This window comes from Zonotrichia albicollis, chromosome W, assembly GCF_047830755.1.
Source record: "Zonotrichia albicollis isolate bZonAlb1 chromosome W, bZonAlb1.hap1, whole genome shotgun sequence".
In the NCBI taxonomy this organism is placed as follows: Eukaryota; Metazoa; Chordata; class Aves; order Passeriformes; family Passerellidae; genus Zonotrichia; species Zonotrichia albicollis.
The window spans coordinates 6,426,900-6,445,824 of NC_133859.1; the positions used below are offsets into that span (position 1 = coordinate 6,426,900).

The following is an 18,925-nucleotide window of genomic DNA, read 5'->3' on the forward strand; positions in this document are numbered from 1 at the left end:
TTGGACAGGAGCACTGTTTGCTGGGTTAAGAACTGTCTGGGTGGCTGGGCCCAGAGAGTGATGGTGAACAGTGCTGCATCCAGCTGGTGGCCAGTCACCAGTGGTGGCCGTCAGGGGTCTGTGCTGGGGCCAGTTCTGTTCAATATTTTTATTGATGACATAGATGAGGGCATTGAGTCTTTCATTAGTAAATTTGCAGACGACACTAAGCTGGGAGCATGTGTCAATCTGTTGGAAGGTAGGAGGGCTCTCCAGAGAGATCTGGAATGGTTGGATGGATGGATGGATGGAATCCAATAAGATGACGTTTAATAAGTCCAAGTGGCAAGTCCTGCATTTTGGCCACAATAACCCCCTGCAGTGTTATAGGCTGGGGACAGTGTGGCTGGACAGTGCCCAGGCAGAAAGGGACCTGGGGGTACTGGTCGACAGCCAACTGAACATGAGCCAGCAGTGTGCCCTGGTGGCCAAGAAGGCCAACGGCATCCTGGCCTATATCAGGAATAGTGTGGCCAGCAGGAGCAGGGAGGTCATTCTCCCCCTGTACTTGGCACTGGTGAGGCCGCACCTTGAGTACTGTGTCCAGTTCTGGGCCCCTCAGTTTCGGAAGGATTTTGAGAGGCTTGAGCACAACCAGAGGAGGGCTATGAGGTTGGTGATGGGCTTGGAACAGAAGCCCTATGAGGAACAACTGAGGGAGCTGAGGTTGTTTAGCCTGGAGAAAAGGAGACTCAGAGGCGACCTTATCACTCTCTACAGCTTCCTGAAAGTGGTTGTAGTCAGGTGGGGGTTGGTCTCTTTCTCCAGGCTGCAACTGACAGAATGAGAGGACACAGTCTCAAGCTGCACCAGGGGAAATATAGGTTGGACATTAGGAAAAAGTTTTTTACAGAAAGGATGATAAAGTACTGGAATGGTCTGCCCAGGGAGGTGGTGGAGTCACCATCCCTGAAAGTGTTTAAAAAAAGACTGTTTGTGGCATTTGGTGACATGGTTTAGTTGCTTCGTCAGGGAACGGGTTCGACTCGATGATCTTGAAGGTCTCTTCCAACCTAGTGATTCTGTGTATGATATATTAGTAAAAATTGTGTTCTTTTTCCCATATCTTTGTCTGAAAGTCCCTTAATTTCAAAGTTATAATAATTTGGAGCGGGGGGGGGAGGTCACATTTTCCATTCCAAGGGAGGTTCCTGCCTTCCTTGGCAGTCACCTGTCCTTTAAACCAGGACATCATCCCAAGATCAGTTTATCAGTTTCACAGCTCTCCCACCCTCTCCCACCAAGACTACAGATGTAGCAAGCCTACTAGATAGCCATACCCAGATTTACCATCACTGAACTACCTCCTGTCCACAAGTTCCACAAGTCATTCAAGAATACTGCAGAGTATTTTTTTTTCATCCAAAGACCAATACAGCATTACTCAGTTCTCCCTAATATATTTCTAATGGACTTCTTATTATAGTTTTATACTCACTAGTTTAAGAGGTGTTGGTATAAGTTCAGTGCCAGTGGCTCACCAGCAAAGGGCATATACTGGCTACACCGATGATGACAACTAACTGCAGTAGCAAATTTTGATGCAGTTACTGGCATGACAAGATCTCACAAGCTTTTGCCATTTAACATCAGCTCCTTCAGGGCCAAGTTAGCACAGGAAGGCATTTATAAACTATTCACTATCAGTTTACTGGTTATAGTAGTGGCCTGGTTGAAAGGACAACATTCTGAACAGACTAAATTTACTTAAAGCTTTAATATTTTAGTAAGAATGAACAACCTCAAATGCTCTTTAAATAACCAAAAAATGTTCAGAAAACACAGCCTACAAGTTAAGTCCAAGATATAACCCATGACTCACAAGAAGTTATAAGATACCCTTGCCAGGATAATGGCACATAACTGGAGTGCTCTTGCCATGGGACTGCTAGGTAATATAAATTCCTGTCTCTAAAGAGCAACAAACCAGCAAGGCTTGCTAGGCTTCTACTAAGTTTTTCTGGGACTTGCTATGTGTTGCACCACATCTTATCCTATAGCAGGCTCCAGTGAGATCCTGGAGACCTGTTGTCTTAACTGCATAACAGTTTTCTATTTCCTTAGCTCTAAGACTCCAAGAGACGTGATACATAATTTATCAGCAAGGCAACTTTGAAAAACAAATCACTGGCAGAAGTACCGAGGACTACTCATTATACATTCTTTGATATTTGAGCAGAGCTATCAGGGTTTTGTGTGTGTGCGTGTGTGTGTGTATGACTATATACATGGACCAAAACTGACCATTTTTTTAATATATTAAAAAAGGGTGTATTTATATAAAAATATATAGTTCTGGGTAATTTTGCTTCCTTGCACCTTTATTTTTTTAACAGCTCTCACTACAGCTGTAAAAACGTCAAATTGCACTGCAATATGCGTATTCTACATAGTTGCATCCTATTACGCAGGATACTTCAGTCCAATTGGACATATACTTGAGCCTCAGCATGGCAGGAAAATAGAAACATAGCACAATGAAGCCGGCAATATGACACTAGTTGCCTTTAGCTCTTCCACACCACTTTAACAGGGTGGAAATATGTATATTAAGATAATCAGGTACTCATTTAATGGTTATAATGAAAAAGCCATGATGTAGGGTAATTGAGATAGTCTGCTCTCCAGTGGATGAGTCGCAGGGCAGAAAAAAAAATTAAAAAAAGAAAAAAGGGAAGAAAAAAAGCAGAACTATCTGTCCCAACTGAAATGAAAACAAACATCAGTTTGGACTGCCAAGGAAAATCATGAATCCAAAATGAGAAAATATAGTTCAATTAGACTTCTTGTATCATAACCTGCATTTGGAGATTAGATTTTCAACATTTGCTTTAACGCCATTGATTTTATGCTACTATGAGTTTATAGTAAGAAAGACCTGCTTCTCAAAGACCTGGAAGCCATCTGTGTACCATGCTGTAACCTGTTTACCCTACAGCTGGAAAAGAATTCCCACTCAGAACTCCACAAAAAACAAGAACTGAAAATTTATTTCTTCATTCTACAATTGTGAGAACACATAAAATATGGTTATATAAACACTTGATACCCTCAAACAAGATTCTGTAAATATACCATAGCATGGGTGTATCAGTTCTTAGCCTTTGCCTCTTAAAAATGCTATTCAGATTTAGTCGGGGCAACATTTAGACCTGTTAGAGGTTAGGCCTTTTTTTTTCCTTTCTTTCTCTCAGGAAATTTTCTTCCCATTTGTTGCCCCAGAGATGATGAATGAATGGTATTTAAGAGACAAAAGGCCTAGCTGGACATCTTGGAATAACATTGAAATGGTCCTGGGGGAGGAGAGAGGAAGGGGTGCAGTTGTTGCAGTCTCTTAGCTGGGGAGTGACCGCTCTGACTGGGGGGTTTCTCTTGGGAAGACGAAACTTGGCTGGGGGTCAGAGGCTGGGCTCAGCCCCTGCTCTCTTGGCAATCAGAGGGGAGATCATGTGGTGTGTGGAGTGGGCATCTCTCTTTCCCTAGATGGGGCTGCGTTGTGGTTTGCTGCCGGAGTCTGGGGGGGTTTTTTTGCTGTTTGTAATGGCTGCTGACATTGCTGCCTGATCAGACCTGCCTGCCCCCCGCTGCTCTGGGGTTTTTGCTACACTTGAGCTCGACCTCCCCCCTACAGATCCACCCAGCCCTCACTGTTTCTGCCACCGCGACAGGGTTATTGCTACACTTTGATTTGCTGCCCCAGGTCTGCTTGCCTCTGCTATTCCAGCCCACTGCTCTGAGGCTAGTGCTCCAGTTCAGCTCACCACCCAGACGGGTACTGAGACTGGCTGCTCCTTGTGAGTTTTGCAATGGCAGTCATCTCCCGTCTACCCCCTTGCCCAAGCTGCCATTGCCATGAGGCTGCTGCGCTCGCGCCACAGAACCCCCTGCAGCCGCGGGGGGAATCATTGCACCTGTCCTGCCTCACCAGGACCCGGTAGTGTTCTCTGCTGGCTGCAAGAAAGTCACTGAAACTGTCACCTCGCCAGGGCCCACCAGCACTCCTGCTGGTTGTGATCGTAACTACACAAAAGAGGAAATTGTTTGATGGATGAGGGAAGGCTCTTATTTGGTTTCTGGTTTTGTTTGTTGTTGCTGCTGTTGTTTGTTTATCTTGTTAAATATATTCTAGTAAAGAAATGTTATTCCTTTTTGCATATCCTTGCCTGAAAGTGACGTAATTTTAAAGTTATAATAATTTGGAGGGAAGGGAGTCATATTTTCCATTCCGGGAAGGTTCCCACCTTCCTTGGCAAACACCTGTCTTTTAAACCAGGACTCCACAACAAAAATGCTGTACTTTTTTGAAGTAGATATGCTAAAATAAATGTTATTAGGTTCTTTTAAACGTAGAAGCTTTTTGCACAGCCTATCATATTTTAATTTTTCTATACATTCTAACAGATCTTCTGCAACTACTGCCTGGCATACAGCATGACACTACAGGACCGTCAAGACTAGCATTTGAACGTGTAAACTGTGACTACTTTCAGTTTACAGCACCAGGGGGAAGAGAGCAGAAAGGCAGAACACATCACTTACCTGGGCTTCTCTGACAAGCTGAGAAGAATCAGGCAGGCTGAAACCAATGGGTAATCCAACCTTTGCTGGGGTTTTGAATTTGTTTCCTATCTTAAATGGGACATCATCAAGATAACTGAAAGGACCTAAGATCAAAAGTAGAAATTGTATAAAAAAACCTTACAAGCTTAATGCATTCAATTAAGACTCACATTTCTGTATTTGGGAGCTATTTTATCTCTGATGCCCAAACTATACCAGGTGACTCAATAAAAAGGAAGTTGCTTGATCACACATTGAATCTGTTTGGACTTCATTGCCTCACTTTTGGTTTTTTGGTGGTGTTTTATTTTGGTTTTTTTTAATGTTTTAGCTCATAACTACTAAAGAAAACCCCAAACACACAACAATCCAACAACTGAATAGATTTTGAAGTCAATACACCCAATGTTTTAGCTCTCCATGTGACAAGACTATCGCTACACAATTGGAAGTTGAAGCTCTCTCCTGAACATTGTATTCTGTTATTTCTCTAAAAAGATCCATCTTTTTTATCATATTCAAAACAGGTTTTAAAATAGCCCAGCTTTAGAGCAGCTAAGCTGAAGTTAAATCCAAGTATTGGTATACAAGTGGGAAGCCACAATTATACACTAGTGGTCACAAGGGCAAAGTGGCCTAAAGTCTAGACACTCCACTTGAACCAAAACAGTGAAATAGCTCAAGATTATTTAGCATAGCAAGTTTGATTTCTGAAACAAGGCACTATAACTTAATTAGCTGTCTGATTTGTGATCACTCCAATGAGAAGCCTCAGACTTATTTCGTGGTCCTCCATCTGTTCTTTATATTTGTCACTCAGGTGGTATTTAAAAAGTATTTTAGGATTAAACTCTTTCTTCAGGCATCCTGCAAACTCATAAGGCAGAATTACTTAAAGCTCAACCACCTCCAAGCAGCCAGACTACAGGTTTGCTTTCCTTGAGCTGCCGTGAAGAAGTATTAGAAAACACACAAAATAAATTGCACTCACTTTCTTGGATCTCCAGTCTAAGTTTTTGGAATTACAAGTAGGGTTTCCAGTTGTGTATAACAATCTGAAGCATTCCTCTAACACTCATTTGTAACTTTGCTTTGAGTGATGCAGATCCAAAGAGACATGAGTGGCATCACTATGATGGTGTTCAGTGACTAACTTCTTGTTCAGTGAGCTGTGACTCACCATTTTTATCTGACTGTAGCAAGACATCTCACTACCCACATGAGCTTATCTATTGTTTGTTAACCAGGCAGATAACCTGAACAGGACAAGCTGTCTTGTAGTGAGTTATTTTGGCACCATGGGGTTAACACTGGTCTGGCATCTCCCAACTGCCGATAAGCATCTTACTTTTGAAGTGAGATTTGACAGGATAAGTTGAATTTCTGGCTGACAGACACTCACTTTACAACTGTAAAAGCCACACCAAACTTCAACAAAGCAGAAATGTTCTATACATTTTCCTGGAAATGGATGGAGTATCTCCCATGAGTGGGGACACCTATTTCATGGTAACTTTCCAAGAGATCAAGTGAAGGAATCTGTTTACATTATTGTCATTTAAGTCATAAGTTATGTTCAGCTCCTAATCAATACTATTTATTTTGCTAGCTTTAATATAGGTACTTTGATATAGTGCACTATTTTATGTTATACTATAATCTACTAGTAGTTCTTTTAGTTTTATACTGTGCAGCAATTCTGATTAAGATCTTTCATCAGTTATCTTTTGTCTGTTCATTTGTCTTAATAAATAATTAATTTTTATACAAATATATCTGATTTGCCATCATTAGAACTAGCAGGAAAAAGTTGCAAAACCCAAACTGTTGATAGTCTGAGGCTAAGATGCCATGCTCAGGCTCCTCTGTCTGAGGAGTTTTGAAAGCAAAGGGGGGTCTTCTTGGCACGTTGTGACTCAGTGGCAGGGCTTCTTTAATAAACTGTCTGAAGCTTCCACTCCACTCATGACACTGACCCATTTTCATACTCAGATGGCAGTTAAGGTACTGTTTGTGTTCCTTCACAATTGACAAGGCAATCAAAGGCTCCAAAAGGATAAGAAGCTGTTAAAATGAGGAACATCTCATTAATTTGGAATTCATAGAATCATAGAATAATTCTCTGAGTTGGAAGGAACCCACAAGGATCATCGAAGTCCAACTTCTGGTTTGGCACAGGACAGCCTCAAGAATCCCACCATGTGCCTGAGAGTATTGTCCAAACGCTTCTTGAAGTCTATCAGGACTGGTGCTGTGACCACTTCCCTAGGGACCCTGTTCCAATGCCCAACCACCATGTGGGGGAAGAACCTTTTTCTAATATCCAACCTAAACCTTCCCTGACACAACTTCAGGCCACTCCCTCAGGTCTTGTCACTGGGCACCAGAGAGAAGAGATCAGTGTCTGCCCTTCTTCTTCCCCTCACAAGGAAGTTGTAGACTGCAATGAGGTCTCCCCTCAGTCTCCTCCAGGCTGAACAGACCAAGTGACCTTAGCCACTCCTCAGTTTCCCCTCAAGGCCCTTCACCATCTTCACAGCTCTCCTCTGGATGCTCTCTGTAGAAGGACTTGCGGTCTGCCACAGAAGAGTTTATCTGTTCTGTCTATCAGCTGGTGCATAACTCAGGGCATTTTCCCCCTCACATGAATTGGTGAGATAACCTAGGCCAGACATCTGTCTGGTAGCCAGTTATCTCTGGAGTTATCCAGGGAGGTGAGATCCTGACCTAACAGCAAACATCTCACCTTGAGAGCAAGATTGTCTTAGGTTATAATGTAAGATGTAACCAAAAGTATGTATTCTATCACCATCTTCATAAGCTGTTAAAAACAGGTGGGGCAGTGTTCTTTATTTCTTCCATGACTTATCCCTGATAACATCCTCCAGGGTATTAGGGCATAAGATAGACTGTATGCCTTATAAGAGGAGGAGGGGGTTGGCTACAGAGCCTAGTCCCAGATATGAATGCAAGCAGGTAGCTATTGGTCAATAGCTGGGTGCTAACAATTAAGACTCGAACACAGAGTCTTTTGGATAGCCTATAAAAAGGGCTATGTACACCAATAAAGTCTCTCTGCTGCATGAAAACTCCGATGTTTGTCATCTCTCCGTCCCCAAACACTGCGACAATTGGTGACCCCATGTGAGGAAAGGAACTAAGCCATGAGAAAAGGAGCGAGACAAAACAGCAGAGAGCCACAGCAGAGAGCTGTGAGAAAATGCAACCAGAGCTAGCAACGGACAGAACTGTGAGAAAAGGACAGCTAAAGAGCTGTGTGAAACAAAAGACAGAAAAGCTGGTAAAGCTAGAAATCCAGATGGTGTAAGAGCCAAAGAAACAAAAAAGCTGAAAAATAGAGGGAAAATCCAACCAAAGAAACAGGCAGATTTATCTCTGTAAAAGAACAAGAAGTCATTAAGATATGAACTTTTCCCTTACTTCAATGAGGAGTAAAGTATGAACAATAAGCTCTGAAAGCCACTATGGACATTTTAAAACTCCTGATGTTTATCTCAAACTGGCTGGGGCACTTAGATGCCGAACGGGATGCAGAAACAGCAGGAGAGATGCTGCCCATACCACAGCTGAAAAAGCCATCTATAGGCTCCACGCCCCTTACCACCAGCAATGCACTGTGAACACAGCCTGCAGAAAAACCTCAACATGGCAGACACCATGCGCTTTGAACGCAGATCACCCAAGATGGCGGTCAGCACATGGCGCGTGAGTCACTCACCCAAGATGACCGTCGCCACATGACGCAGGACCTGACAGCCAAATCATCTCAAAATAGCAGAGCACAGACAGCATCCCATGGGAAAAGAGATAGCACGCTGAACATGTGGAGGCAGCAGCCAGGATCGCCTCTGTCATGGCATCCAGGAATCCACCCCATGCACTCACCAGACCCCAGAAGCATCATCACAGCACCAGAAACCAGAAGAGAAGCAGGCAGCCCCACCACCGGAAAACCCTGTTGCCTGGCAACCATAGCACTGGCCGTGTGGATGCCTTCTGCACCATCAGTGGACAACCGTGAGTTTGCCAGGACTAGGGGAGGAAGGCCAGAGGGTGGCCCCTGGTCCCCCAATGCAGGAGGGCCCCTCCTAACACTGTTTTCCCCCCTTTGCCTGTCCTCTGTGAAAGCGGAGCAGCAGTGACAGAGGCGACGGGAAACTGCAAAGATGAGTGAGACGGCAGCAAAAGCGGCAAGAGACGGAACCTGCGTAATCGCTGCGGCAAGAGCCCAGTACCAAGCGCATGGCTGTGACCACGTGGCCACGCTGCAGGACAATGGTGAGCAGTGAGCCACTTTCTCAGCAGGTCCAGAGGCACCAGCAGCCCCAGCACCAGCACTCACTCCCAGCAGTGACCCAAAAACCCCAGAGCCTAACACAATGCCCTGAACCAACCCTGACTGCACCGAAAGTCGCCATCCACCCTGGGGGGAGGGGGGGTCTCCCAAGTGCCCTTCTCCTACCCTGGGGACAGGGATCAGGGCATGGGAAAAGCCCATATGGGCTGAAAGCAGTGGTGAGGGCAGGGGGAGGAGACATGTGGGGGCGCGGTGCTGCGAGGGTGGCCCGGATGCCTGCCGCTCCCACCGCTTCTGCAACAGCCCAAGCTCCATCTCCTGCAGACTGTTATAGATACATATTATAATATTGGCTTTTCACAGATATTAAAATGGATTTTATATGTGTGGTGTTAAAGTAACTTTGTTATAAAGATATAGTTTCTATGTCTGCTGTTACTTAAGCTTAGACATGGTAGTGAAATAGCTATGCTTGTGTTAAAATGCCTGCTTTGATGGGATAACATTCAATGAACACAGGATGAGGACACCTGCTACAGATATGCCAACTATCAGCACTCACCGTCTGAAGACAGTGTGGGCCAAGGCCCAAACTGGAAGTGATAAGGAAGAACCAAAACCACAGCCAAGAAACACGCATGCTCTAAAAAGACAGACCCAAGGATGGACCATGTAAAATAGTTCCTGGAAAATGTAAACTAATTTTTGCATATGCATAAGGGTCTATGAATATGCAACAGGATTATGTAATGGAAAAGGTATTTAAGGGGTATCCCCTAAGGTGACAACATGGTCTTGGCTCAGTGCCAAGATGCACCCGGCCATAATAACCTTTGCTCTATGGTCCTTGTCTCCTATTGTCCTTTATTAAACTTTTAAAATTTTCACAGGAGAGTGAACGTGTTTTTCATAGGACCCTCGTAAACTAACACTAAAACCTAGCTGGACAAGTAACTTGCTTGGAGTTGCTTGCATTGAGAGCCATTCAGGAATGGGAGGAGGAGCTTCTTTTGTTCCTGAGTGACTGATTATAAGAGGCCTCTGGGGAGCACAGCAAACAGGAGTGGGCAAACAGGGGCGTGGCACGGCTCTGGGGCATGGTCATAGCAGTTTGGGCAGCAGTTCGCGCAGGTAGGGCAAGCAGGCAGGCTTGCAGGTTTTCTTGCTAATAAGGTGTGCTGTGTGTTGTTTGAGGTGTTTCTGTTGGCTGCTTAATTTTGGGCTTTCTGCTAGTAATGGTTTTAACACGGTCGAAAACTGTGGCTGGTACAAGTGTATGTGACCAAGTGGAGCCCTCCAAAACGGATCTGTCTGTACAGACCTATTCCTGCCTGGAGTGTTTGAGCTAATCGGTGGTTTCAGGGGGTGTTGTGGAGGAGGCCTGCCTATGGTGTGAACAGGTCAACGACCTCCATTCGCTGGTAACCGAGCTTAGGGAGGAAGCTGAAAGATTAAGGAGTATCAGGGAAAGTGAAAGGGAAATAGACTGGTGGAGTTCAGCCCTTACATCTTTAAGGGAGGCCCACCAAGAGTAAGAGGACTCATATGCCTCTCACTCTCAGGAAATAGAAGGGCACCTGGTGGATGAAGGGGAGTGGAAATGGGTCCCTGCTCAGGGAGGTAATAATAAAAATTCCTCCTGACCCCCATCCCCATGCCAGGTGCCACTTCAGAAGAGGTATGAGGCCCTGGATCTAGAGAGCCAGTCAGATGATTTAGAAGAAAATTATCTGCCCAGTGAGTTTCCCAATTATGACTCATCTGTAAGATGGATCACTACCTCTAACATCAAGAAGATAAGAAGGGTAATCATAGTGGGTGATTCCCTTCTGAGGGGAACTGAGGGCCCCATATGTCGACCAGACCCATCCCACAGGGAGGCCTGCTGCCTCCCTGGGGCCCGGGTATGAAATATCACTCAGAGACTTCCTGGCCTGATTCAGCCCTTTGATTATTACCCACTGCTGATACTCCAGGCTGGCAGTGATGAGATTGCAAAGAGGAGTGCCAAGGTGATTAAAAGGGACTTTAGGGCACTGGGTCAAGTGGTCAATAGGACAGGGGCACAGGTAGTGTTCTGGTCAGTCCCTTTGATGGCAGAGAAAAATGATGAAAGAAATAGGAGAACTCACATCATTAACAAGTGGCTCGAGGGTTGGTGTCATCAGCAAAATTTCGGATTCTTTGATCATGGGGCAACTTTTACGGCACCTGCTCTACTGGAACCAGATTGGGATACATCTCTCTGTTAAGGGAAGAAGGTTTTTAGCTCATGAACTGGCAGACCTTGTTGAGAGGGCTTTAAACTACGTCTGAAGGGGTAAGGGGATGCATCTGGGCTGTCTGGAAGCAGGCCCAAGGGTGGTAAGCCTGAGTTAGGAGAGAAATCAGTAGCCCAGCTGAGGTGCATGTATACCAATGCATGCAGCATGGGTAACACACAAGAAGAGCTGGAAGCCATGATGCAACAGCAGAACTATGATGTAGTCACCATCACAGAAACATGGTGGAATGACTCACATAGTTGGAACACCGCACTGGAGGGCTACAAGCTCTTCAGAAGAGACGGGAAAGGGAGAAGAGGTGGAGGGGTGGCCCTTTATACTAAGGAGGCTTTTGATGCCATAGGTATTGAAACTTACAAATATGGAGTTGAATGCCTATGGGTAAGAATTAAGGGGAAGACCAAGAAGGCTGATATCCTACTGGGAGTCTGTTATCGTCCACCCAACCAGGAAGAAGAGGTGGACAACTTACTCTATAAGCAGCTGGAGAATGTTTCAGGATCACCAGCCCTTGTTCTTGTAGGTGACTTCAACCTACCAGACATCTGCTGGGAACTTAATACAGCAGAAAAGGGGCAGTCCAGTAAATTTTTAGAGTGTATGGAGGATAACATATTGTCACAGCTGGTGAGTGAGCCCACCAGGGGAGGGACTATGCTAGACCTGTTGTTTGCAAATAGAGATGGGCTGGTGGGAGATATGGTGGTTGGAGGCTGCTTGGGGCACAGTGATCATATAGAGTTGTTGATATTTGATGAAATCAGGATGAACATAAATAAGACTTTTACATAAGAGTTATGGAGGGCAGACTGAGACAGAGTAGAGATCCATTCTGAATTAGGTAGTGTCTGGCAGCGGTGAAAAGTCTGTGAGGCCAAAGCTGAAGGAAAAACTCACATGCCGAGACAGCAAGGAGACAGAGAAAGAAAAACAGAAAAGACCACGAGGTCAATTTGCCCCCGACCTAGGAATTCCTTTGATAAAGAAGAACTGGCAATAAATTTCACGCGAAATGAATATGTATGAACCCATTGTGAAACTGTATGCATATGCATTTGGAAGGGGGATAAAAGGAGACCTGAGATCTTCAGGGGTACGCATGCCTTTTGAGGAGAATTTTCTCCGTATGCATCCGGCACTGTAAATAAACATACCGAGCTTAACAACTTTTATAAAGTTGTGAGGTTTCTTCTTTTCTCCGCAAAACATTATGGCGAGCCAGGCAGGAGTTCTCTGTCCCCGTAGGGGCAGGGGGGATAGACGGACCTCCAACGCGCGCCCTAGGATTTTTTTTTCCTGGTGGGGCTCCGCTTGTCTCAACTTGCCACCTGCGAGGACAGACAATGACCTACTGGTCTGTGGAGGAGAATACGGTATGTACTGAGGGGCCCCTGGGGGAGGGAAAGGAGAGCAAGGGAGTAAACCACCCAGAGACGTCTGGGTTCAGCTGATAGAGCAGCTGTATTAGAGACGGGGTTCATCGTTCTGATAGAGCGGAACCGCTAGTGGCTCTGGGGGTGAGCCGGGTGAACACGTGTTATGTGTGTATTGGGGATTCGTAGTTCTGATAAAGCAGAACTGCTGAGCCCGTGTGTGTTTTGTTTGTGTGTGTGTGTGATGTCCGGACACTGTGTTGCTGTATGGTTAATGTGTGTGGCCAGTGCACTGTGTTTGTGATCATGCAGGTGATAAGTGTATGGTGTATAAAAGAGAGTAAATCTACAGTGCCCTACAGTGCGGGGGGTCAGTACTACCCGTGTTTGAAGCAGCCGAGTGAGGCCAGAGGCGCCGGCTACAGTAGGCTGCGGGGGCAGGGAGAGAAGTGCCCCGCGGAGAAGCGAGTGGAGGAATGTCAGTGATGGTATTTATCGTGTTTGAATGTAGTGATTTGTGTAGATTTGGTACATTTTAACCGTGAGTATGAGCTCAGAGAGTTCCTTTGCCTTGGATGTTTGGACTTGATCTCTAGACTGTGTGCTGCCATTTTGATTGTGTCCAGGAAAAATTGGTGTGAGTAAATGCCGAATTATGGTATGCTGTGTTGTGTTGAGAAAAGTGAGCACTTTGAGAAATATGCCCTTTCCCAGTGATTTTGTGTGGTGATTTTCTTCCGCTGCATTGTGGTAATTTGATTCTCAGATTGTATAGTGGTGTTTGTGGAGATTTTAAGATTTTGTTGCAACAAGAGTAGCATTTTACATAGGAGAACTATAGTACGGTGATTTATGCTTAACTACGATAAAGCGAGTTAAAGGAATTCCAAGAATTCTCCCCCTCACAGCAATTCAAGCCTTGGCTCTAGTGAATTTGAGATAAAGGGGGGGGGTGCATGTGTCTGTGTCTGTGGGCATATCAGAGTTTCGGCTGTGACTAGCATAGCCTTTGTGCAAAGCAGCAAAACAAGTGTAAGTAGACACAGTGCTTAATTAGATTGTGCAAGAAGAGAACTAGAAAAGACTGATATTTTGTAAAACAGAGTTTATATAGAAGAGATGAATGAGATGAATTAGTTAATGAGACTTATGAGATTTATGAGACTTCAGTTGGTACTGCAGTAAGTCTTTACTGGAAACAATCAGCTGAAAGAATTTAAAGTTCTCTGTAACAAACAGAATAGCCTGCCTTTGTGAGCAATTTCGGGGAGCCTTTGGTGCATCAAGAGGCTAGCATGCTGTGTGAGGTGACAGTGGCTGTCCCCTGGGCACAGGGACAGCTCTGGCTGCCCCGTCTCCCCAGGGAACACGGGAATGGCCTGTGGGCAAAAGCCGGGTGTGCAGGTATTATTGCAGTGCAGTGTTTATGAGAAACACTGGTATTGCTGTTTTGCTGTTCTAATAAGTGTCAGGGCACATGCCCCAAGTGTAAATTAGAGGTTTCTGGTCAAGCGGATTCAGAACCTAAGGTCTTAGAGCTTGTGTGTGGGAATCACATCTGATACTGCCACCTGGAGCTGTGTGTATAGGAGGAAAACTGAGAAACTACTGTGAAGGTCTGTAAAAAGGTTTGAATGGAAGCGAGATACGGCAAGGAGAAATAAATAATGAGAACTGACCAGAACAAACAGGTCCCTAAATTAGCCCCTTTTAGGAGGGGCTCGCTGGGAGGAGGTTGCCAGTAAGAGCATCTCAGAAAATAAAAAGATTTATAATACTTCATTGTTGTTAGTACTGTTTTATAATAGGAAGATAAATGGGATAGAGTTTTTGTATGCTGAAATGTCTTTTGTTTTAAGAAATCACCCAGAATGACAAAGAGACTGTGAGATCAGACCGCTCTCTGGTCTTGGCCCTTGAAAAGGAAAACAAGGCAAAGAGAAAGCAAATCAAACATGTTGTTCAGCATGCAGCATAAGATAGCAACGTATGAAATCAGGCAAGGATTATCATGCTGAAATGCAAAGCAATCACAGTTCGCAAAATGAGTACATATGATTTGTTAAAGGCTCCTCCCAAGGTAAGGGAGGAAGGGTAAAGATGACCTCCCCAAAAATGAAGAATTTTTGTCGGCACAAGGGTCATATATTCAGTTTTAAATAAAGCTTTAGTACCTGTGGAGAATGTTTATGTTGTAGTGTGGGGAATGAACAACTGGCCAGTGTGAGAAGGCATACTTTTGCAAACCTTTAAAGTAACATGTGTACTATGTGTACCTAAAAGCTTTTGTACAATTCGCTCAATTTGCTAAGCATTCTCAAATGAGAAAGGTTACTCTGGAGGCAAATAATATAAAGATGTTAGGCTTAATATTAACAGACACTGGAATTAGAAAGACATGAGTAAGGAGATATTAGAATGAGTAAATGTGTTTTCAAGGGTATGGGCCTCTGCTGTACCAGGGAGAGTGAAAGATGCTTCCCCATGGTAATCAAGCTTAATGAAAGAACACAACCAGTGAGAAATGAGTAGTACCCTCAAAAGGAAGATAAGGAAGGAATCAGCCCAATAACTGATAGTACGGGATTGAGGGCTGTCAGTAAGATAACACAGAATTTATACCCTGTGGTAGCAAATCCATAGACTTTACCAACTTGTTAAACACCTGAGCTAACGTGGTTCACTGTTTTAGGCCTAAGAGATGCCTTCTTTTGCCTCCCTATCCACGAAGCCAGCCAGAAAATTTTTGCATTCAAACACAGGCTCACATAGTAAGGCACACCAGAGAGTGAGCTTAAAATTGGAGGAAAGAAATGAGCTGGCAGATGGAGAGGCAAAGAAAGCAGCAAAGGGTGAGGTACAGATTTTCCTCGAAGGTAAGCCATAATACAATAATACTAATCAAAAGAGACGTACAACTGCAAGGGGTGGGCTACCATTGAAAGAGAGCTAGTAATCCCTTCCTATTTTCATGGTTACTAGTGAAGGAAGGGCACTAGAAAGCACACTAGGGCCTAACTACTTAAAAGCTTTTTATAGAGTGTGCCTCCTTTCTCAAAATGACCAAGGCTGCGAGTGATACAGAGTGCATTGAAATGAAGTATTGACTTTGAAGTAGTAATTCCCACAGGCTTTCTAGAACACACATCTGACTGAAAGAATCGTTGTATCGTTGTCAGGAATTTATATGCCACTATCACTCAGGTAAGCCGACAATGTGATCCTTGCCTCCAGACTAACCCAAAAATACCCCCAGGCCGAAACTCGGTCAGACTGGGAGAGGCCATGGGCCTGTACAGCAGCGACAAATCAACTTTTCAGAACTTCCAAGGAAAGGGAGGTATCAGTATTTACTGGTTGTCCTGGGTTGACTATATGATGCTTTTATCCCCAATCGTCTCATTCTGTTTATGTTGAATAATAATAAGTTTTGTACCTTTAAGAGTGTTACAGAGAGTGAAGGGGGAGAGAGAAGAAGCGCGCAGTTTGTTTTTCAGACACTGCACTCACTCCTCCACATTCCTGCTCCTGACTGTGTTGTCTGCGGACAGACAGCGGGACAGAGAGCTCTTCTTTTGCTTTTTAGTTAGTGTTAGCTAGCTGAGGCAAAGAAGTTCCCTGGACTGTTTTTTCCCTTTTTCTTTGGACCTCTTGGAACTGCTCTGGACTGAACACCCAGGAGAGCACCGGCAGCTGCAGCTGTGGCCCACCGGGCCGGCCCTGGCCTGCGACAATTCCAGCACTGAGAGACTGATCAGAGACTGAGTGAGCTGCTGCTTGAACCCGGGGTTGTCTCAGTTTGTCATCTCTTTTAGAGTGGCAAGGGGTCTCATTGTTTTGATACTGTTTTGGTCGTATTGTTTAATAAACAGGGGGTTTTTTCCACCTTTCTCCAAGGAGGTATTTTTCTTTCCTCCCGGACCAGTTGAGGGGGGAGGGGCCGATTGGATCTGCTTTTCCCACCGGAGCTCCTTTGGGGGGATTCTTCCCCAAACTTGCTCTAAACCTGGACAAATACATGAATTGGCGCCCAACGCGCGGCTGGAAAATGTGGAAAAAAGCCCTATTAATTGTGTGTCTGTTGTTGTTAAAGCAGTTAGTAGACATGATGCTTGGACCCCTGATGTCTCTGGTTGTGAAAGCCTCTGTATGGCTCTGGGCTCTAGACCTTTTTGAGGTTTCAATACCTTTCTGGTCATTAGGATTATTGTCCTTAACAAGTAATTTTTACGGTAGAGGGGTACGGATTGGAATAGCTGTTGTGCTGGCCCTGGTGATAATGATTTATAAAGCGTTCAAAAAGATACTGACCTCTGTTTACAGCATGTATGGTTTATGGTTTCTTCATCCTACCCTGCATCCCAATTCCAGTGGTATGTTTTGGGAATTTATTAGTAACTATACTCAGTCTGTTAGAGGTGGAGCTAAGAATGAGACTTTCCAGCCTTCCCTTTCCCTCTTCTCCTTTGGATCGGTTATGTCACTTTTTGAGAATGTTCAGTTTCCCCTGAATGTTAAAGAGACCATCTTTCTGGTATTTAATTTGGTAAGTCTTCTCTATATGGTCTGCAGCTTCTCTAGATTGAGGGCTGAGATTTCTAGACGGGCTGATGAGACCCCTGACTCAGGAGTAAACCCTAGTGTGGAAAATCCTAAGTGGTGTGGGAAATGGGAGGATATGGGCGAAATCCTGAAGGAATTCTCTGACCCTATAGTGTGGGATTTTCCCCATGAACAAATTCAGAACCCAGCTGAGGTGGGGAAATATCTGAAAGAGAAGTACCAGGATGAGCCTAAGGAGAGGAAGGTCATTGCAGTGAGCTGGGCCCTGGCATATGCTTATCGCACACTGCTAGATAGTGTCGGGCAGCAGACAGAGGCAGGGGGGCAGGGAGATAAATCAGCAACTGTCCCGGTGGCTCAGGCTGCAGCTAACACTCCAGGCTCGAAGCCAGCAGCCAAACCCATGGCTGTTGCTACCAGCACTAGAAGTGGGAAATGCACAGCCAAGACCAATCGACCAGTGGATGATGATGATGATGATGATGAAGGAGAAGGAACCTCAGTGCCCCCTGACGTAAAGTCAGGAGTCAAAGCAGCAGATGCAAGATCAGATGCCAATACTGAGTCCTTTTCCCTGAAGGACCTTCGTGGCCTACGGAAGGATTACACTCGAAGGTCTGATGAATCCATAATTAGTTGGCTGGTCCGTCTCTGGGATGCTGCAGGCGAGGCTACCGTTTTGGATGGCACTGAAGCCAGGCATTTGGGATCCCTGTCACAGGATACTGTCATAGACCAAGGAATGATGAGGGGGGCTAACTCTCAGAGCCTCTGGGAACGAGTCCTAAGAAGTGTAGCAGAAAGATACCTGTGTGCAGACGATCTCTATATGCAGCAGACTCAGTGGAAGACAATAGAGCAAGGGATCCAACGCCTGAGAGAAATGGCCGTGGTTGAGATTATCTTCTCAGATGATGTAACAACTAGGAACCCAGACTTAGTACCATGCACGTCTGTGATGTGGCGAAAACTCGTACGACTCGGGCCACAAGAATATGCCTCTGCCTTAGCCATCATGAAGAGGGATGAGAGGGGTGAGACTGTGCTTGACATGGCAAGGAAGCTCCGAGCATATGCAGATGCTGTACATGGCCCAACACTGGTATTGATAGATACATTTTCAGGGTGGCCAGAAACATTCCCCACCAGAACTGTCAAAGGTCAAGAGGTGACCAGATTATTTTTACAAGAAATAATACCACGCTTCAGAGTTCCAGCCACAATATCCTCAGATAGAGAATCACATTTCATTTCCAAAATAGTGCAACAGATTAGTAGCCATCTGGGCATAGATTAGGAATTTCAAACCCCATACCGCCCCCAATCAAGCGGCCAGGTGGAGAGAATGAATCATTTGATTAAGCAGCAAATCATAAGACTGGGGCAAGAAGCTAATCTACCCTAGCCCAAGCTCTTCCACTAGCACTATTGCAAATTCAAACTAAACCTTGAGCTAAAGGAATGCTGAATCCTTTTGGAATGCCTTATAGAAGACCATATAGAATACAAGGGGAATGTCCAGAATGTCCACCTACATGGTGGCATTAAGCAAACAGCTCAGAGTAATTGTGAGACATGTGGCTGGAACTCGGAGCAGGGAGTTAGATAGCCTGGGGATGATGTATATGTTAAGTCTCTTACAGAGAAGACTTCGGAACCACAGTGGGAGAGACCACTGCAAGTACTTCTCATCACCTTCACTGCAATCAAAATCAAGGAGCAGAATGCCTGGATCCATCACTCTCGGGTGAAGAAGGCCCAGAAGCCCCTTCAGGAGTGACACCAGG

General features: G+C 45.0%; 1 protein-coding gene and 1 long non-coding RNA gene across 15 annotated transcripts in view; one reads left to right on the forward strand and one right to left on the reverse strand.

Annotated features, from left to right (window-relative positions):
- LOC141726952 (ubiquitin-associated protein 1-like) overlaps positions 1–18,925 on the reverse strand; it is a 176,760-nt gene that overhangs the window by 112,578 nt on the left and 45,257 nt on the right. For 3 of the 14 annotated variants that reach the window (XM_074532076.1, XM_074532079.1, XM_074532075.1), the window contains exon 3: positions 4,579–4,703. The exons of 1 other annotated variant lie outside the window; for it this stretch is intronic. In XM_074532076.1, coding sequence (XP_074388177.1) covers positions 4,579–4,703 — 125 coding nt within the window. 10 more of the 14 variants (XM_074532067.1, XM_074532066.1, XM_074532069.1 and 7 more) reach the window with 8 other exon arrangements.
- LOC141726954 (uncharacterized) lies at positions 8,762–9,582 on the forward strand. The gene is made up of 2 exons (XR_012577910.1): positions 8,762–8,898; positions 9,437–9,582. It is a non-coding gene; the product is annotated as an uncharacterized LOC141726954 (long non-coding RNA).